The sequence below is a fragment of the Puma concolor genome, chromosome B3, assembly GCF_028749965.1.
Source record: "Puma concolor isolate L17-30 chromosome B3, mPumCon1.1.hap2, whole genome shotgun sequence".
In the NCBI taxonomy this organism is placed as follows: domain Eukaryota; kingdom Metazoa; phylum Chordata; class Mammalia; order Carnivora; family Felidae; genus Puma; species Puma concolor.
In genome coordinates this window covers 100,292,313-100,313,732 of record NC_141672.1, presented here as the reverse complement: position 1 = coordinate 100,313,732, position 21,420 = coordinate 100,292,313, and the positions used below count along the sequence as shown (strand labels likewise).

The window sequence follows — 21,420 nt, the reverse complement described above, 5'->3', positions numbered from 1 at the left end:
ATGAAAATGCAGAACAAGGAGTTAGTAGTGTCTAGCTCAGGTGAGTATCTGGATACTGGTGTGACCGACTGAGGTAGAGATGAAGGCTTGGAGGAAAGATGATGATTTCATTTTGAACTTGATGATTAGTGCCTTCTATAAATTATAAGCAAAGATGCCTAGTAGCAATTGAAGCCATGAATATGAAGCTCTGGGATGGTGATCCGAGATGGAGATGTATTTGGGGGGAATTCACAGCAAGAGATGGATGTCACTGAAAACTGAATGTGGATGAGATCACCCAAGGAGAATCTGGAGAGAAAAAAGGACAGAGAATCTCTGGAGGGAAGGGCAGAGAAGGGAGCACCCTTGAAAAAGGAGACTGGAAGGAGGAATCTGAGAAATAAAGAGATACGAAAATGTGTTAGAGGGGCGCCTAGGTAGCTCAGTAGGTTGAGTGTCTGACTCTTGATCAGGTTGTGATCTCATAGTTTTGTGAGTTCGAGCCCGCGTCAGGCTCTGTGCTGACAGTGCGGAGCCTGCTTGCGATTCTCCCTCTCTGCCCCTCCCCTGCTTGTGCTCTCTCAAAAAAATAAACTGAAAAAAAAGTAAGTGTGTAAGAAATAAGTGTGCAATGTCCTAGACACTGTTTCAGTAAAATAATACAGAAGAAGACAGATTTTAGATGTTTGAGAAATAAAGTCAGAGAGGAAGAAGGGGAGGTAACGAGAATAAACTACTCTTTAGAATAAAGTTTTGATCCCTTGGGGAAGAGAGTGGATACCTGCCAGAGGGATACATGCCATAAAGAGAGATCTGGAGTTTTGTTTTTTGTGTTTTGAGGTTTTGAAAAACTTAATCACTTTTATAGGCTTGATGGAAGGATTCAGGAGAAGAATTTGAATATGCAGGGGAGAGAGAGAGAGAGAAAGAGAGAGAAGGCAGATACATCAGGTTCCCAGAGGTGAGGGAAGAAAATGGAGTTGATGCCCAGAGGGAGGAATTACAAACAGAAGAATGGCAATTTATTTTTGTATCACAAATGCCTTTTTCTTTAGTCTCAGAGATACTGATGAGACTTGGTCTTCATTGGGAAAAATCATTTTGCCAGCATGTTGAATTTTCAAAACGGACCAGAAAGTTAGAAATGTTAAAATATAAAGGTGTCTATGGGGATTTAAAAAAATTTTATACTTGCTTGAGGCCTTACTAAGAACCAGAGTGAGCTCAGTTAGGTGTCTTCCTCTTGATTTTTCAGCTCAGGTCTTAATCTCCTGGTTCATGAGTGGGACCCCCGAGTTGGGCTCTGCACTGGTAGCACAGAGGCTGTTGGGATTCTCTCTCTCTCTGCCCCTCCCCCTCTCTCTTTCTGTCTTTCTCAGAATAAATGAATAAACTTAAAAAAAAAATACCCTTACTTGATTGATATGTTAACTTAGCTTCTTGTGGTCATCATTTCCCAGTATATATGTATATTGAATAATCACATTGTACAAAATGTTGTATGTCAGTGTCAATGCAACAAAGCTGTGGAGGAAAGTAGATGAGTGGTTCCCTAGGGCTGGAGGAGGGAGGGAGTGGGTAGATTAGGGAGTGATAAGTAAAGGATAATGAGATTCCACTTTGGGATGATGAAAATATTCTAAAATTGATTATGAGGATGGTTGCAAACTCTGAATGTACTAAAAACCATTGAATTGTACTCTTTAAAGTGAGTGAATAGAATGGTATGTAAATTACATGCTTTGTGATTATACCTCAAAAAAGCTGTTCTTCCACACTTTCCCCGAAAGAAATACCCTTACTGAGTCAAATGATGCATTCATTTAGCTTTTACCTCTTGGAATTTGCTGACTCCAGAGTTTTAGCATATTTGACCTATAGTGCAAAGTTAGTTCAATATTCATCATAAAAATCTTAAGGGTTTCAGAGACTAATGCATCTGGGGTAAAAAGCAGGGAGCTACTCAAAAAAAAAAAAAAAGATTCAGAGGGATTGTATTGTTTGATTGATTAGTTGAGATCTAGGGTAGAAAACAACATTCAAGTGCTTAAGTGGTTGGAGGGAAATACTCAAGGCAAAAGAATGATTATCTTTATTAAACTCAATAATCATAGCATTTATAAAAAGTCTTAAGAGCCTTCACTTATTGGCTTATTTGGTCTTCATAGAAATCTTTTAATAGAGGAGGATCAGACTGTTGTCTCTAAAGATAATGCCACTAAAATATTGGACACCATTTGGAATTATAGCAAATAAAAAAATTATAAAAAGTATAATTTGGAAACTTCTTACATTTCTGGTTACTGTGTTTAAAGACCTAATATAATTGGAGAAAAAATATGTATAAGTTTAGTTGAACAAGTATTATTTTAATGCTGAGTCTGCCATTCACTTCCTTAAGGGATCTTTCAAAGAATATGACCTATTGCTAGCCCTTGATGAGTTCCTAGTGTAGAAGGGGAGAAAAATTGTGAACAAGTGGCTATATTACTGTGGGATAAAAGTAACAGCAGAGGTCTGCAGTGTACAGAAGTTGCAGAGAAAATGATTGTAGCAACTCCCCAAAGGATGTACTCATGGAACAAAACTGTAAGTGATTGAGGCAAGAAATTTTGCAGGGATTAGGATGCCTGGATGCCTGGTTAGGCATCCGACTTGAGTTCAGGTCATGATCTCATGGTCTGTGAGTTCGAGCCCCACGTTGGGCTCTGTGCTGTCAGTTCAGAGCCTGGAGCCTGCTTTGGATTCTGTGTCTCCCTCTCTCTCTGCCCCTCCCCCACTCATGCTCTCTCTATCAAAAAATGAATAAACATTAAAAAAAATTTTTTAAAGAAATTTTGCAGGGACTAATTAATTCATTAGCCACACAAATCAAATTTATATTTTTTGACTATCATTCTGGAAGTAACTCTGCTGGTCCAAGAGGTACCACCTAAGGGGTGCCTACAGTACTTCCAGGCAGGAGATGATAGGGTCCTGGATCAGAGAGAGGACTTTTAGGGATGGAGAGAAATCAGATAGAGAGATGAGATAAAACATACTGAATCAGGTACTTGATTTTTTTTTTTTTGGAGTAATAGAAGAAGTCAAATAGATTGGGCTGAAGGAACAACTACTTTATGAAGAAAAATTAAGCTGTATTAGATATTTCAGTGTAGAGTGGTAAAGACTGGAAATTAAATATCCCACTTTGAAGTATGTAAGTTGAATATACTCTGGATTATGAATTACAACCAGAATTAAAACTCTCCCCTTCATACATGAAAAAGGTAAATATGGGATCAGTAAGAGAAATTAATGCTTCATAAATCAGGCATTAAATTTATGGAAACAGGTCCTAATTCCCGCTCTGAATGTATTCAACAAAAGTTTAGTTACTTATAGAAAGATAAGCTTACATTGTTACCGAGAAATTGGGCTATTCTATTGCAAACCTGATAACTTTGAAGATAAATATCTATTTCCTGATTGTTCAGTAGGTGGACCATAGGTCTGATACAGAAAATGTTTGTAAGTAGATTAACATCCTAGAAAGTGATTATAGAGGCGAGTAAAAAGAAAAACTAGAAGGAGAGGGAAGATGGCGGCGTAGGAGGACGCTGGGCTCACCGCGCGTCCTGCTGATCACTTAGATTCCACCTACACCTGCCTAAATAACCCAGAAAACCACCAGAGGATTAGCAGAACGGAGTCGCCGGAGCCAAGCGCAGACGAGAGGCCCACGGAGGAGGGTAGGAAGGGCGGCGAGGCGGTGTGCGCTCCACGGACTGGCGGGAGGGAGCCGGGGCGGAGGGGCGGCTCGCCGGCCAAGCAGAGCCCCCGAGTCTGGCTTGCAAAAAGCGGAGGGGCCTGACGGACTGTGTTCCCACAGCAAGCGCGACTTAGCGTCTGGGAGGTCATAAGTTAACAGCTCTGCTCGGAAAGCGGGAAGGCTGGAGGACAAAGGGAAGGAAAGCTGCTGAGCCCCCGGACGAAAGAGCTCAGTTTGGTGGGGAACAAAGGCGCTCGCCAGCGCCATCTTCCCCGCCCATCCCCCAGCCAAAATCCCAAAGAGCACCAGTTCCTGCCAGGGAACTTGCTCGCTCCGCGCAAACACCCAACTCTGCGCTTCTGCGGAGCCAAACCTCCGGCTGCGGATCTGACTCCCTCCTGCTGCCACAGGGCCCCTCCTGAAGTGGAACACCTAAGGAGAAGCAAGCTAAGCCTGCCCCTCCTGCCCCCGTGCACCTTGCCTACCCACCCCAGCTAAGACGCCAGATCCCCAGCATCACAAGCCTGGCAGTGTGCAAGTAGTCCAGACAGGCCACCCCACCCCACAGTGAATCCCGCCCCTAGGAGAGGGGAAGAGAAGGCACGCACCAGTCTGACTGTGGACACAGCGGTGGGCTGGGGGCAGACATCAGGTCTGACTGCGGCTCCGCCCACCAACTCCAGTTATACACCACAGCACAGGGGAAGTGCCCTGCAGGTCCTCACCACGCCAGGGACTATCCAAAATGACCAAGCGGAAGAATTCCCCTCAGAAGAATCTCCAGGAAATAACAACAGCTAATGAGCTGATCAAAAAGGATTTAAATAATATAACAGAAAGTGAATTTAGAATAATAGTCATAAAATTAATCGCTGGGCTTGAAAACAGTATAGCTGACAGCAGAGAATCTCTTGCTACAGAGATCAAGGGACTAAGGAACAGTCACAAGGAGCTGAAAAACGCTTTAAACGAAATGCATAACAAAATGGAAAGCACCACGGCTCGGATTGAAGAGGCAGAGGAGAGAATAGGTGAACTAGAAGATAAAGTTATGGAAAAAGAGGAAGCTGAGAAAAAGAGAGATAAAAAAATCCAGGAGTACGAGGGGAAAATTAGAGAACTAAGTGATACACTAAAAAGAAATAATATACGCATAATCGGTATCCCAGAGGAGGAAGAGAGAGGGAAAGGTGCTGAAGGGGTACTTGAAGAAATAATAGCTGAGAACTTCCCTGAAGTGGGGAAGGAAAAAGGCATTGAAATCCAAGAGGCACAGAGAACTCCCTTCAGACGTAACTTGAATCGATCTTCTGCACGACATATCATAGTGAAACTGGCAAAATACAGGGATAAAGAGAAAATTCTGAAAGCAGCAAGGGGTAAACGTGCCCTCACATATAAAGGGAGACCTATAAGACTCGTGACTGATCTCTCTTTTGAAACTTGGCAGGCCAGAAAGAATTGGCACGAGATTTTCAGTGTGCTAGACAGAAAAAATATGCAGCCGAGAATCCTTTATCCAGCAAGTCTGTCATTTAGAATAGAAGGAGAGATAAAGGTCTTCCCAAACAAACAAAAACTGAAGGAATTTGTCACCACTAAACCAGCCCTACAAGAGATCCTAAGGGGGACCCTGTGAGACAAAGTACCAGAGACATCACTACAAGCATAAAACATACAGACATCACAATGACTCTAAACCCATATCTTTCTATAATAACACTGAATGTAAATGGATTAAATGCGCCAACCAAAAGACATAGGGTATCAGAATGGATAAAAAAACAAGACCCATCTATTTGCTGTCTACAAGAGACTCATTTTAGACCTGAGGACACCTTTAGATTGAGAGTGAGGGGATGGAGATCTATTTATCATGCTACTGGAAGCCAAAAGAAAGCTGGAGTAGCCATCCTTATATCAGACAAACTAGACTTTAAATTAAAGGCTGTAACAAGAGATGAAGAAGGACATTATATAATAGTGACAGGGTCTATCCATCAGGAAGAGCTAACAATTATAAATGTCTATGCGCCGAATACCGGAGCGCCCAAATATATAAAACAATTTCTCATAAACATAAGCAACCTTATTGATAAGAATGTGGTAATTGCAGGGGACTTTAACACCCCACTTACAGAAATGGATAGATCATCTAGACACACGGTCAATAAAGAAACAAGGGCCCTGAATGACACATTGGATCAGATGGACTTGACAGATATATTTAGACTCTGCATCCCAAAGCAACAGAATATACTTTCTTCTCGAGTGCACATGGAACATTCTCCAAGATAGATCATATACTGGGTCACAAAACAGCCCTTCATAAGTTTACAAGAATTGAAATCATACCATGCATACTTTCAGACCACAATGCTATGAAGCTTGAAATCAACCACAGAAAAAAGTCTGGAAAACCTCCAAAAACATGGAGGTTAAAGAACACCCTACTAACGAATGAGTGGGTCAACCAGGCAATTAGAGAAGAAATTAAAAAATATATGGAAACAAACGAAAATGAAAATACAACAATCCAAACGCTTTGGGACGCAGCGAAGGCAGTCCTGAGAGGAAAATACATTGCAATCCAGGCCTATCTCAGGAAACAAGAAAAATCCCAAATACAAAATCTAACAGCACACCTAAAGGAAATAGAAGCAGAACAGCAAAGGCAGCCTAAACCCAGCAGAAGAAGAGAAATAATAAAGATCAGAGCAGAAATAAACAATATAGAATCTAAAAAAAACTGTAGAGCAGATCAACGAAACCAAGAGTTGGTTTTTTGAAAAAATAAACAAAATTGACAAACCTCTAGCCAGGCTTCTCAAAAAGAAAAGGGAGATGACCCAAATAGATAAAATCATGAATGAAAATGGAATTATTACAACCAATCCCTCAGAGATACAAACAATTATCAGGGAATACTATGAAAAATTATATGCCAACAAATTGGACAACCTGGAAGAAATGGACAAATTCCTGAACACCCACACTCTTCCAAAACTCAATCAGGAGGAAATAGAAAGCTTGAACAGACCCATAACCAGCGAAGAAATTGAATCGGTTATCAAAAATCTCCCAACAAATAAGAGTCCAGGACCAGATGGCTTCCCAGGGGAGTTCTACCAGACGTTTAAAGCAGAGATAATACCTATCCTTCTCAAGCTATTCCAAGAAATAGAAAGGGAAGGAAAACTTCCAGACTCATTCTATGAAGCCAGTATTACTTTGATTCCTAAACCAGACAGAGACCCAGTAAAAAAAGAGAACTACAGGCCAATATCCCTGATGAATATGGATGCAAAAATTCTCAATAAGATACTAGCAAATCGAATTCAACGGCATATAAAAAGAATTATTCACCATGATCAAGTGGGATTCATTCCTGGGATGCAGGGCTGGTTCAACATTCGCAAATCAATCAACGTGATACATCACATTAACAAAAAAAAAGAGAAGAACCATATGATCCTGTCAATCGATGCAGAAAAGGCCTTTGACAAAATCCAGCACCCTTTCTTAATAAAAACCCTTGAGAAAGTCGGGATAGAAGGAACATACTTAAAGATCATAAAAGCCATTTATGAAAAGCCCACAGCTAACATCATCCTCAACGGGGAAAAACTGAGAGCTTTTTCCCTGAGATCAGGAACACGACAGGGATGCCCACTCTCACCGCTGTTGTTTAACATAGTGCTGGAAGTTCTAGCATCAGCAATCAGACAACAAAAGGAAATCAAAGGCATCAAAATTGGCAAAGATGAAGTCAAGCTTTCGTTTTTTGCAGATGACATGATATTACACGTGGAAAATCCGATAGACTCCACCAAAAGTCTGCTAGAACTGATACATGAATTCAGCAAAGTTGCAGGATACAAAATCAATGTACAGAAATCAGTTGCATTCTTATACACTAACAATGAAGCAACAGAAAGACAAATAAAGAAACTGATCCCATTCACAATTGCACCAAGAAGCATAAAATACCTAGGAATCAATCTAACCAAAGATGTAAAGGATCTGTATGCTGAAAACTATAGAAAGCTTATGAAGGCAATTGAAGAAGATTTAAAGAAATGGAAAGACATTCCCTGCTCATGGATTGGAAGAATAAATATTGTCAAAATGTCAATACTACCCAAAGCTATCTACACATTCAATGCAATCCCAATCAAAATTGCACCAGCATTCTTCTCGAAACTAGAACAAGCAATCCTAAAATTCATATGGAACCACAAAAGGCCCCGAATAGCCAAAGTAATTTTGAAGAAGAAGACCAAAGCAGGAGGCATCACAATCCCAGACTTTAGCCTCTACTACAAAGCTGTCATCATCAAGACAGCATGGTATTGGCACAAAAACAGACACATAGACCAATGGAATAGAATAGAAACCCCAGAACTAGACCCACAAACGTATGGCCAACTCATCTTTGACAAAGCAGGAAAGAACATCCAATGGAAAAAAGACAGTCTCTTTAACAAATGGTGCTGGGAGAACTGGACAGCAACATGCAGAAGGTTGAAACTAGACCACTTTCTCACACCATTCACAAAAATAAACTCAAAATGGATAAAGGACCTGTATGTGAGACAGGAAACCATCAAAACCTTAGAGGAGAAAGCAGGAAAAGACCTTTCTGACCTCAGCCGTAGCAATCTCTTACTCGACACATCCCCAAAGGCAAGGGAATTAAAAGCAAAAATGAATTACTGGGACCTTATGAAGATAAAAAGCTTCTGCACAGCAAAGGAAACAACCAACAAAACTAAAAGGCAACCAACGGAATGGGAAAAGATATTTGCAGATGACATATCGGACAAAGGGCTAGTATCCAAAATCTATAAAGAGCTCACCAAACTCCACACCCGAAAAGCAAATAACCCAGTGAAGAAATGGGCAGAAAACATGAATAGACACTTCTCTAAAGAAGACATCCGGATGGCCAACAGGCACATGAAAAGATGTTCAGCGTCGCTCCTCATCAGGGAAATACAAATCAAAACCACACTCAGATATCACCTCACGCCAGTCAGAGTGGCCAAAATGAACAAATCAGGAGACTATAGATGCTGGAGAGGATGTGGAGAAACGGGAACCCTCTTGCACTGTTGGTGGGAATGCAAATTGGTGCAGCCGCTCTGGAAAGCAGTGTGGAGGTTCCTCAGAAAATTAAAAATAGACCTACCCTATGACCCAGCAATAGCACTGCTAGGAATTTATCCAAGGGACACAGGAGTACTGATGCATAGGGGCACTTGTACCCCAATGTTCATAGCAGCACTCTCAACAATAGCCAAATTATGGAAAGAGCCTAAATGTCCATCAACTGATGAATGGATCAAGAAATTGTGGTTTATATACACAATGGAATACTACGTGGCAATGAGAAAAAATGAAATATGGCCTTTTGTAGCAACGTGGATGGAACTGGAGAGTGTGATGCTAAGTGAAATAAGCCATACAGAGAAAGACAGATACCATATGGTTTCACTCTTATGTGGATCCTGAGAAACTTAACAGGAACCCATGGGGGAGGGGAAGGAAAAAAAAAAAAAAAAAAAAAAGAGGTTAGAGTGGGAGAGAGCCAAAGCATAAGAGACTGTTGAGAACTGAGAACAAACTAAGGGTTGATGGGGGGTGGGAGGGAGGAGAGGGTGGGTGATGGGTATTGAGGAGGGCACCTTTTGGGATGAGCACTGGGTGTTGTATGGAAACCAATTTGACAATAAATTTCATATATAAAAATAAAAATAATAAAAAAGAAAAAGAAAAACTATATTGATATTTAGAGTTCGATGTTCTTGATAGTGGTTCTCAAAAATTTTAGTCTCTTTATGCTCTTAAAACTCATTGAAGACCCCAAAGAGCATTTATTTATGTAGGTTATATCTATTGAGACATCTTATTAGATATTAAAACTGTGAAATTTAAGAAATTTCATTAATTTAAAAATGAAAGCACTGATCTATTACATATTAACATCTCACATTTAATGAAGCATAACTGTTTTCCAAAGCAGAAAATGTTGAGGGGGTAGCATTGTTTTGCATTTGTGCAAATCTCTTTAATTAATTTGATAGTAGACAGCTGGATTCTCACACAGATCTCCTTCTGCACTGAGTCTGTTGCAATATCATGCCTTGATATTACATGCAGTTTCTGGAAAACACTGTATACTCTAGAAATAAGAGTACAAGAGACAGATGATGGTGGTCATGAAAATAGTTTTGACTTTTTCAGTTATCCACTGACAATAGCAGTTTCAGAATCATTCTTGAGGAAGCAGAAATTTTTTGTTATATACACACATAAAGTATTACTCTACCCCCACTCTGCTTTTTGGAAGTAGATGTTCCTAAGAATATTTTCACCATTATTCACTGGCTTCGTGTTTTACCTCTCAAGTGTTGTGATCTGTTTACAGATTGATGCAGAATTTGTAGTCTTCCATCACTTTTTACCCTTTCCAATCTAATGAAGGATAAGTCATGTAGACCTTATTCCCTCTGCTTTTCTTCATAACTTCTCACTTTGTTGATAAACTATAAAGGCTTATCTATTTTTTTGAACTGGAGTCTGTGGAGGGGGAGTAAGACCATCATTGAGGCCCTCCCTTTATTTATGCCCTAGAATATAGTAAAGGGAAGGAAAACCACACTGTTACCTGGAGTCTGGACTCTATCAAAGTATAAAACCATGGAGACAGATGACCAGCTTCTGGAGGCTTGCTTAGAATGACAAAGAATTATCTCTAGAAATATCAACACTTAGAGATTTATCTCCACTTGGGAAGAGATATGAGGCTAAAAATAGCCTCTTGAGTCTCTCTACCTTTTATTCATCAAGCACACATACCATTTGCTTTATTACTCTCCTTTCTCATTCAGCTCCATCGATACCAACCTCATTTGACTCCAAACACACAGTGACCTGTGTCCAATGAGAACCAAGTTTTGTTTCCATTAAGATATCTGTAGAGCCTCACCATTCTTACAGCCACACCCAATTCTGTCCTTCCTATTTAAGCAGCCTGTTGGTGTTTTGACTTGAGGCTCTCCTTTTTTCACTCTATCCTGTGTAGCAGTGCCTGATTGATTTTCCTCAAACTCTGCTATTATCAGGATTTGTCCTTTGCTCAAAACTTTTCAGTGATGTCTTCATTTGTGCCATGGTATAAATCTTCTTTATCTGTAGTCACCCTCTACTTTTCCTTGAACACTTAATCTGAAATATTCTACAGTAGTTAGTCTTGGCTGTTTCCTTACAATCCTGTGAACACAGACTACACATTTCTTACTTCTGTGCTTGCTTTCATGTTCTTCCTTTTACCTGGAATGTCTTTATTTTCCCCCTCCAATCTGAAATGAGTCTTCAAAACTTAATCTAAAACAAATCCCTACAAATAGTTTTTGCCTGTCTGGTCTGTCTTTTTTGATTTCCCTCTTCTCTGAAATACAGTAGTATTGCAAGTTTGTACCACACAGTTTGGTATGTGATTACATATCATTATTAAGTGTTTGTTTTTGCTGTGGTTATATTTTTTCTCCAGATAGGTTGCAAGTTTCTTGAGAATCTCATCCTGGAAAGACCAGATTCCCTGAGCTAGGCAACTGCCAATGTTTTTTCCAAAATTATTCCCTAAATTTTCTTTGAGCTAGTTGTGTTGGTCTTATGTCTGGGCAAGAGTTCAAGTCTGATACATAATATCTAGCATGTTGTTATTTCCAAGTACTGTACAGTATAATAGTGAATGTACTTACTCTAAATTTGTCAAACTTTGTCTTATAGCTATTTCTGCATTTGAAGTTCAGCCAGTTTCTACTGAGGTCCATGAAGGTGGAGTTGCTAGATTTGCATGCAAGATTTCTTCAAACCCTCCTGCAGTCATAACATGGGAATTCAATCGGACAACCCTACCTGTAACTTTGGATAGGTAAATTCAGCTTTTGTCTTTGGAGATGATACAGGAGTAATGAAGATGTCATGAGACTTGTATGGGGAAAGACCATTACGGAGCTCATTTTCAATTACAGTAGCAATTACCAACTTCTTAAATACATTTCAGACTGAGGCAAAGAATTAGATCATCAGTCTCTGACACATGGAAAATAAGTTCTGTTTTTTGGTTTAGGTCATAATTCACATAACCTATCTTACTGCTTTGTTGCTTTCCTCAAACATCTTTTCCAACCAAAAGACCACTGGTTTATAGCTCAAGGTTTTAGGAAACTAAATTAGACCTTCACTGCTGCCAATAGCAATACTACTGTAGGGGTCTCCTATGTATGCCCTGATAGCTGCCCACTTCTGTCTCCACCTTCCACTTCCCTGTCTCCACTACACACACACACATGTATGCACATGTGCACACGTACTAGTGCTCTGAAGGTAGTTGAGGTTTAAGGATCAAGAACTTAGTATCAACTTCAAAAAGTTTGATTCCTGTCCTAATGAGTAGCAGTATTCCAAAGTAGATAAAGATCGCTTGCTAAAATGGTAGGGTATTGAGTTGAAAGAAGTTATTCAAGACAGTTTTTTCTTAAATTTACATTCAGATGTACCTTGGAGAATGCATGTATATTTATAGGCAAGAAATCAAGATTTGAAAAAATTGTACTAAGCGTTAGACCATCAGTTATATAAGCTATAATGTCAAATGTAACTCTGTGTAAAGTTAGACTGATAGATTTCACAGACCACATACCGCATGATTATTTATGCTTTTAGAGAACTGTAGTGTCCCAAATGAAAACAATAGAATCAAGCTAATATTTTTAAGGGTCTTGAAACTATTGCATCTGGTACTTTAAAAAGGTTGAATATATTAAATCTTAATCATAGAATACATGTTAAGAGATGAATTCTACAAAGAATTTAATCATCTTTCTTCTCATAACAGGATAACAGCCCTACCAACAGGAGTATTGCAGATCTATGATGTTGGCCAAAGGGATGCTGGAAATTATCGTTGTGTTGCTGCTACTGTGGCCCATAGACGTAAAAGTATGGAGGCCTCTCTAACAGTGATTCCAGGTACAGCACAGAAGTTATTCAGATTTATTGACCCAGCTATTAATTTTCCTTCTCTGGCTGTAATAGTATGCCATAAAGTAGTACTTTAATTTCATTTAGGTTATTGTAGTTTAGTTGGAAATTGTCATTTTTACCCCTATTAGGCACCTCTTCTTTCACAGTAGTGCTTGGTTTATGTTATATCAACATCTTTAAGAAAGAATGAATATTTGTTCTGTAAATATTTCACTTTTGTTTTTAAAATGTAAAATGCAAAAAAGATAAAAACAATTATCCATTTCCACAAAAATTGTCCATTTTCAATAAAGATATATTTGTTTCCAGTTTGGCTTTTTTTTGTTGATTTAAGAAAAATTATAATTTGCATTTGTAAAAATAATACATGCATATTATAAAGAGTATTGTCTATAAGAGTACAAATTAAAAAGTTTTACATTAAACAGTGTAAAAAAGTACGAAGATAGAAGTTAAAAATATCCCCCCAAAATATCCCCCCAATTCTAGTATCCAGAAATAACCATTGTTAACATTAAATAAACATAATTTTATATATTTTGCCATACATGAACATAGTTAGAAGGGAAACTAGCTGAAGAGATGAATATGAAAAAAAATGTATTTTATTGAAATGGAATTATACACAGATGCTAGTTTTTTATTTTAAAATAATTTAAGTTTACATGAATATAGTGGAAGAAAATCTGTATGAACGACATTATTGAAGTTCATATGAATGTTAACTTTCCACAGATTCCTAAAAGATACTTGAAGGTTAAAAAAATTCCTTTGGAAGGGGCACCTAGGTGGCTCAGTCGGTTAAGCATCTGACTTTGGCTTAGGTCATGATCTCACTCTTCATGAGTTCAAGTCCTGCATTGGGCTCTGTGCTGACAGTTCAGAGCCTGGAGCCTGCTTCAGATTCTGTGTCTCCCTCTCTCTCTCCCCCTCCCCCACTCACAGTCTGTCTGTCTCTCTCAAAAATAAACATTAAAAAATTTTTTTTAAAGGTCTCTTTGGAAAACATTAAGAAACTGAAATTATATTTTTAATGCTATGTTTTAATATCACATAGTATCTGTTAGCTACCTGGTATGAAAGATTAAAGACAAAAGCACTCTCATACTTCTCCCCACTGTCACATAAATTCTTAGCAAGATTAGCGAAAGGATTAAATGAATGTTTGGACCTGAATTTAAAAGTGAATGATCTGGAAACAACCTAAATGTCTATCAGCTGAAGGATGGATAAATAAAATGTGATGTATCTATATGATTAAATCTTACTCTATTATTATTACTCAATAAAAAGAAATTAAATACTAGTACATGTTGCAACATGGATGAATCTTGAAAACATTTTGCTAAGTAAAAAGAAACCAGTCACAAAAAGACCATATAATATATGGTTCCTTTGTTATGAAATGTCTGGAATAGGCAAATCCAAAGAGACAGAAAGATTAGTGGTTGCTAGGCTGTGGGGAGAGGAGATTGCTAATGGGTATGGTGTTTCTTTTTGGGGTGATGGAAATGTTTTAAAATTGACTGTGGTAATAGTTCCCAACTCCGAAAATACTGAAAATCATTGAATCAGTTAAAGTGGTGTATTATTTGTTAAGTGAGTGATATCTCAATCAATTTATTTTTTAAAAAGTGAATAACTTAAGAATAGATATTTTAACTTGTTTCACTTGTTATATCTTATTTATAATTTACTTTTATATTGTGCCTTTTCCTCCCCAAAGTTGAAGAGTCTAATTCCTTCTACACACCAACCATTATAGCAGGCCCACAGAACATAACAACGTCTCTTCATCAGACTGTTGTTTTGGAATGCGTGGCCACGGGAAATCCTAAACCAATCATTTCTTGGAGCCGCCTTGGTAAGTTTTCTCAAGGAAAAAAAGACTTTAAACTTTGTTCATGCTAATGAAACTGATAAAATGTTTATTTTGTATACCAAACACATGTTTAGCATTTAAGTGACTTTTATCTTTTTGGCATTTCAGTGTGTAGAGAAAAGGTTTTTGTATAGCACATTTTATACTTTTTATGATATGGTTAGATAGTGATCTTTTGATGTAATTTTAGATCATATGTTACATTGGTTTAACTAAAATATTGTCTTGGAAATAGATCATAAGTCCATTGATGTCTTTAACACTCGGGTACTTGGAAATGGTAATCTCATGATATCTGATGTCAGACTGCAACATGCTGGAGTGTACGTTTGTCGGGCCACAACCCCAGGCACACGCAACTTTACTGTTGCTATGGCAACTTTAACTGTATTAGGTATGTCTTTTTTCATTCTGCAATCAGGAGAATCTTGTATTTTAGAAGTTGTTGTTCTATCTCATTGATAGCTTACTTCTTCCTTTCTTGAATTTTGTAGCATTGATATGAAGGTTTATATGAACTATTGTAATCCAATAATGAATTTTAGGAGACATAGCCCTATGTTAAAATGTTAGCTATCATTCTGAAGTCATCATCCTGTTTGCTTGCATACCATTATGTTCCTTCATGTTTAAGCTTCCCTTTTATCTCTTTCTTACCTACCCACATATCCATTCACCAGCCTAAAATTTTAATCTGTTGATTGTATGCATTTGCAAGTGACTATATATTTGGGCATAGTTAAGAAGGATTATAGTATACATATTTTTAGTGTGTTTACACAGAGGGTCTCAATAGGGAAAAAGTGTACATCTACATGAGCACTGCTGAGAGAAGGCATCTGGATAGATGTATGTAGAGTGTAGATAAGAAGCTGCAAATGTCAAATATTTTCAAGCATGGGATTTGGGCTATTTGCTGTACTCTTCCTTAACCCTTGGTATCATTGGAACACAGAATTTTTTTTCTTTTCTTTTTTCTTTAAAAATAGCTCCTCCTTCATTTGTTGAATGGCCAGAAAGTTTAACAAGGCCTCGAGCTGGCACTGCTCGATTTGTATGTCAAGCAGAAGGAATCCCCTCACCCAAAATGTCATGGTTGAAAAATGGGAGGAAGATACATTCAAATGGTAGAATTAAAATGTACAACAGGTAAGCTATGTCACTTTGCTACTATTTTAGTTAAGATATAATGGCTTTAGTATTTTTTATGTGAAATGATTGTAATATCAAATATTTAAATTACCTTGGTATTTTAAACTAAAAATAAAATAAATAAGAAATTAAGATGATAACATCAGCATGCCATATATCCTTTTGTACTTTATATGTGGATTATGGAAGTGATAGATTATAATGAAATAAGTGTTGGACAGTTGCTCAGACCTGGGTTCTAGTCTTGGTAAGCCATTAGCTAATAAGTTAATAGCAAGTATATTAACCCTTTGGGGGTCTCTTTTCCTTCTCCCCAAAAATGAGAAAATTAGAAGGAAATAACAATCTCCAGGAGTTTTTCCACAGCTCAAACTTAATGATTTTAAGAACTCATTTTTTTATTAGTGTAAATATGAATCTTCTAATAACATTGTGATATATTTAACAAAACTTTAAAATTCTGGTTGATTTCAATTTTATGTAACATTGCAATATTATATAATATATATAATTATATATAATATATATATATTAATTATATATAATATTATATATTAGATGCTATTACAGAATAATATACTTCCTTAATAAAAACCAAATTTTAAAAGAGATTAGTCTATCACCTAAAACAAATGGGGTTTGGATATCACTATTACTTATTTAGGTAGACTCAGAAAATGAGAGTGATTTTAAGCAACTCGTAGGTGTTTTTGGTAGAGTTGATTACAGACTCAGTTTTTTGTTCTTAGTAACTTCTGTCATTTAAAATGAGAGTGAACTTAGCAAAGGTTTAACTTTAGTTTTACATCATTCTTAGAATTTTTCATAAAAATATTTTTTCCTTTCCTCAGTAAATTGGTAATTAACCAGATTATTCCTGAAGATGATGCCATTTATCAGTGCATGGCTGAAAATAGCCAAGGATCTATTTTATCTAGAGCCAGACTGACCGTAGTAATGTCAGAAGACAGACCCAGTGCTCCCTACAATGTGCATGCTGAAACCATGTCAAGTTCAGCCATCCTTTTAGCTTGGGAGAGGCCACTTTATAATTCAGACAAAGTCATCGCTTATTCTGTGCACTATATGAAAGCAGAAGGTAAGCAATGTGAGGAGTTTATTTTCAAGTGGAACTGGGCATCAGTAATTTGTTTTCAGTGTGAATGACATCTTACATAATTCAGAAAATACTTTTGAAGTTCTATGGCATTTATCTCTTTTATTAAATCATCACTCTATCACCTGCATATCAATTTTTGCTAATTTTTTTGTTATTGTATACTTTGTGTATGTAAGTATAGTTTAAGGTTTTTATGTCTAGAAATAAGTACCAGCTCTGCCTGCTAAACATTACAGTGGACTAATTAATTTCATTCCAGCCAAGATATAAATTCTTTAACACTTAATATACCAGTTCAAGTATGCAGTTACATAGGAACAATGGTGTAATTGCTTCATAAAATACTATGGTGAATTATGGTCACTATAGCATGTTATTTTTAAGGGGGGAAATAAACATTTTCAAATCCCCATAAGTTGATTTTATATGTTTTGAAATTTTTCTGGAGTCACATAGAAAACTCTGAACAGGACACTGTCTATTGATATGTCCTATATTACATAAAAGTAGCAATCAAATCTGTCTCAAAATATTTAGTCAGAACTATTAACTCTTTTTTTTTTTTTTAATCTTTTTTATCCTACTCTTTTCTTTGGCAAAAAAAGGGAAATGAAAAGCTACTTACAAATCCTGGAGATTTCTCTACTGATTTCTCATAGAAACCATAAATATTAGTTGTACGTATAGTCTAGCTTTTATGCAGTAGACATTAAAAACAAATTCCAACACCCAAAAATGATATGATAAAATTATCCACAGAAACAAGTGGTTTGTTGTTGTTTGTTTTTTTGTACTTTGAAGTAGTATTTTGAAAAGGAATATTTTGAATTTAAATCAGGATTTGTGGTAGCCAGAAGAATGAAAGTCTAACTGAGCATGTTGGAGTATGTTAATTCCCTTCTTAGTGATTTAGGAAGGTGAAAGGAATGCTGGTTTTGGTGGAGACCACTCTTGTTCGCTATTATAGTTGTTTCATTAGAGCCTCCACATGCGGCTCAGTGGTCTATTCAGAGACAGAACAAGGCTTTTTAATTCGAACTCAAGGACCTTGTTTGGTAGGTCAGAAATCGTACTATGCAGTTCCTAATTAACGAGCCATTAGCCTGTCTGTTGTGAAATGGCTGTAATCTTGTCTAATTAAAATGCTATCAAGTTAATTCAGAAATGTGGGAAAACTTAATAGTGGAATTTGCCTTCTGTTTTGTTTATAAATCCAGTGTGGGGAGAAGGGCCTTCGTCCTTAGAGAGTTTTGATGAAGTTGACATGCATTTACTGTGAACGGTTCACAAAGCTGCCAGCGCTCTTGTTCCACTTTACAGATTGGCTCTGTAGGAATTAAATCCCACAAAGACAAATTCTTTTCTATACCTTGCCATGCATATTTTATTAAGAATCGCTGAGAATTTTTTCCCCTTTGGGAAAAAAAAAAGTTCATTGTGGAACAAAGTGTCTTGAAGCACATTCTGTGCCTCCTAGATCTTTTGCTTTCAGTATAAATAAAAAGAACAACTTGTGTCAGTCAAATTTAATAGAATCTCTAGGGCCAAAATGAGATCTTTTGCAGGGCAACTTTTGGCTTGGTTTGTTTTTAAAAAGAGCAGAGCCATTACATTCCTACTGTCTCTCCGAGATTCATGGTTAAAAGAAAAAAGCCATGAGTTTAACCAAGTAAAACTTCCACTGTTAAGAACTACAGTATTCTGTAGTGTTAAGCTCTGTTGTGCTACTGCTGTACATTGTCTCTGCTGTGGGTTTTGACTAGATACTCAGTGAAGTTTAGAAAAGATTAATTATTTTCAGTTTGATTTATTAGGGAAAAATTCAAACGACTGCTTTTAGAAATTAAGACCTTCCCATTCATATTTTTTTAAAGGGTCACAAAAGAAAACAGAGACAAGACTGGAGGACCAGGGAGGGAAAGTGGTCTTATTAATTTCATTTTGAATATTCATAATTTTTTCAAACACTGGTTCTTTAATTTAGGTTTAAATAATGAAGAGTATCAAGTAGTCATTGGAAATGACACAACTCATTATATTATTGATGACTTGGAACCTGCTAGCAATTACACTTTCTACATCGTGGCATATATGCCAATGGGAGCCAGCCAGATGTCTGACCACGTGACGCAGAATACTTTAGAGGACGGTAAGAAACCACGAGTCTAGAATGAACATTAATATGTTTAATCAGTTTCAACAAATAAATGTGTTTTTTTGGTTTTTTTTTAATTTTTTTTCAACGTTTATTTATTTTTGGGACAGAGAGAGACAGAGCATGAACGGGGGAGGGGCAGAGAGAAAGGGAGACACAGAATCGGAAACAGGCTCCAGGCTCTGAGCCATCAGCCCAGAGCCTGATGCGGGGCTCGAACTCCCGGACCGCGAGATTGTGACCTGGCTGAAGTCGGACGCTTAACCGACTGCGCCACCCAGGCGCCCCTAAATGTGTTTTAAAGTAGAGAAAATATCCTCTTTTTGGTTAAAAAAATAACCAAAACAAGGGTGGCAACCAGCAGGCTAGTTTGCCATTTCAAATTTGACTGTCACTTTTTGACAGTAATAGGATATGCGTAAAGAGCTTTTATAACTTACAATGCAGAACATAAATTTTGATAACAAAATTCTTGTGTTTCTTCAAGTTTCCCAGTTTAAATTGCAGTTTTTAAAATATTTTTTCACCATGGAAGTTTTCTTTAACTAGGTAGAACAAAATGTGAGATTTTCTAGGCATAAATAAATATATATATAATGAGTAAATATATTGAGTGTATATAATGACAAGAGGTCAGAAGTCTTGGGTTTCTGAAACGGGTAGTTTATGAAATTTAGTAACTTATTAGTTAAAAAAGTTCTCGTAAAATCAGCAGTTAGTTTATTTTTAGATATACTATGTTTATTCTGCTTAGGGAGGAAAGTAATAGTAGTTCAGTTTGTTAACTGATCATGGGTTAGAAATTGAGTTGTAGTCCTTTTGAAGGCAGGCCTCCATATATTCTTACAGTGGTGGGAAATCTCATCCGTTAGGAAAATCCTGAGACTGATTCTCTTCCTCTGATTCATCATCTCTCTCTTTAGCAGCTCTAGAAGGCCTTTTTGTACCATTCACTGTGAAAAGGGAATGATTTAACATACACCTAATTATACTGTTCTCCCTTTACAGGTGTTTCTCATCCTCACAAAATGGTCCACCTGTAATTTTCAAAACATTTTTTGTATTAATGATTTCCAAATCTTTTCCTTTGTTTATTTGGTCCCAGATCTCTTACATACATCTCTGTTAATGCCACTTGTTTAAATGTTTATAAATTCAGAGTATGACTAAATGAAAGCAATATTAGTGATCTGGGTGCTAAATTCCAAGTTCTGTTTTCACTTGAGAGTCTGTTTCATTTTAGAGTGAATCATAGTACTTATGACCTCTCTAGTTATCTCCTCCCATTTTACCGCTGACATGCATATCTAAGGTGAAACACAGGCTGGTGGGGGTGTTATCCTGGGGTTTGTGGGGGGTTTGGTGTATGAGGTATATTCCTCCCTATGTCTTTGAAGGAAAGGGGTTTAACCATAGTAAGCTACTTGTTAAAGCTTGTCAGTTCCAGTGAATGTTAAGGTCTCGAAGTTTTTCTCCTTTAAAGCTTTTCTTACTCTACAACTTTTTTATTTAATGAAATTTCATTTTGCTCTCTGGAAAAGATGAGACTTCTGACACTGGCTTTCACGTTTCTGCACGAGTTTCTGCCCATTTCATAAGCCCATGTATCTCAAACTGAAATGTGTGGGTCTCGTAGGGTACATAGCAGTGTAGCAGATGGAACTGACACTTGTGGAGGGCTTACCCCTGCCTATTCTAAAAACCTTCTCTCCATTATCTCATTTAATCCCTACATAACCCTGTCACAGAAAACCTGTTGTTATGTAGGAAATAGTAAAGTAGGGGGGATAGGAATGTGGGCTTTGTTCAGTCTGCCTACATCTACTTCACTAACAACGTGTGTGACTTTGAGCAAGTGATTTGACTGCTTTGACCCTTAATTTCCTCAATATAAAGTAGAAATGATCAGAGTACTTCCTTTGGTTTTTGTCAGAATTCATGAGTGCGTACACATCAAGGACTCAGAAATGCTTAATTGATTTTCTCTTTTCCACCTATTATTTCATTCATGCAACAAATAATCATTGAGTACCTACTATGTGTTACTTAGTAGTGAACAAAGGAGACAAAAAATTGTCCCTGGTTTCGTGGAGCTTACTTTCTGGTGGGAGAAGGGGCAGAGGAACAATAAACAAGATGAGGAGTGCCTGGGTGGCTCAGCCAGTTAAGCATCCTATTTCAGCTGAGGTCATGATCTCGCAGTTCAAGCCCCACATGGGGCCCTCTGCTGACAGCATAGAGCCTGCCTAAGATCCTCTGTCTCCCTCTCTCTGCCCCTTCCCCACTAGCTTGTGTGTGTGCTCTCTCTCTCTCTGTCTCTCTCT

At 37.5% G+C, this 21,420-nt stretch overlaps 1 protein-coding gene across 2 annotated transcripts in view; it reads left to right on the top strand.

Annotated features, from left to right (window-relative positions):
- PRTG (protogenin) overlaps positions 1–21,420 on the top strand; it is a 134,399-nt gene that overhangs the window by 56,263 nt on the left and 56,716 nt on the right. For both annotated transcript variants that reach the window (XM_086710750.1, XM_086710749.1), the window contains exons 3-9: positions 11,528–11,672; positions 12,639–12,772; positions 14,514–14,651; positions 14,905–15,063; positions 15,659–15,818; positions 16,673–16,920; positions 18,926–19,090. In XM_086710750.1, the coding sequence (XP_086566876.1) occupies positions 11,528–11,672; positions 12,639–12,772; positions 14,514–14,651; positions 14,905–15,063; positions 15,659–15,818; positions 16,673–16,920; positions 18,926–19,090 (1,149 nt within the window). The remainder of the gene's footprint in view (positions 1–11,527; positions 11,673–12,638; positions 12,773–14,513; positions 14,652–14,904; positions 15,064–15,658; positions 15,819–16,672; positions 16,921–18,925; positions 19,091–21,420) is intronic.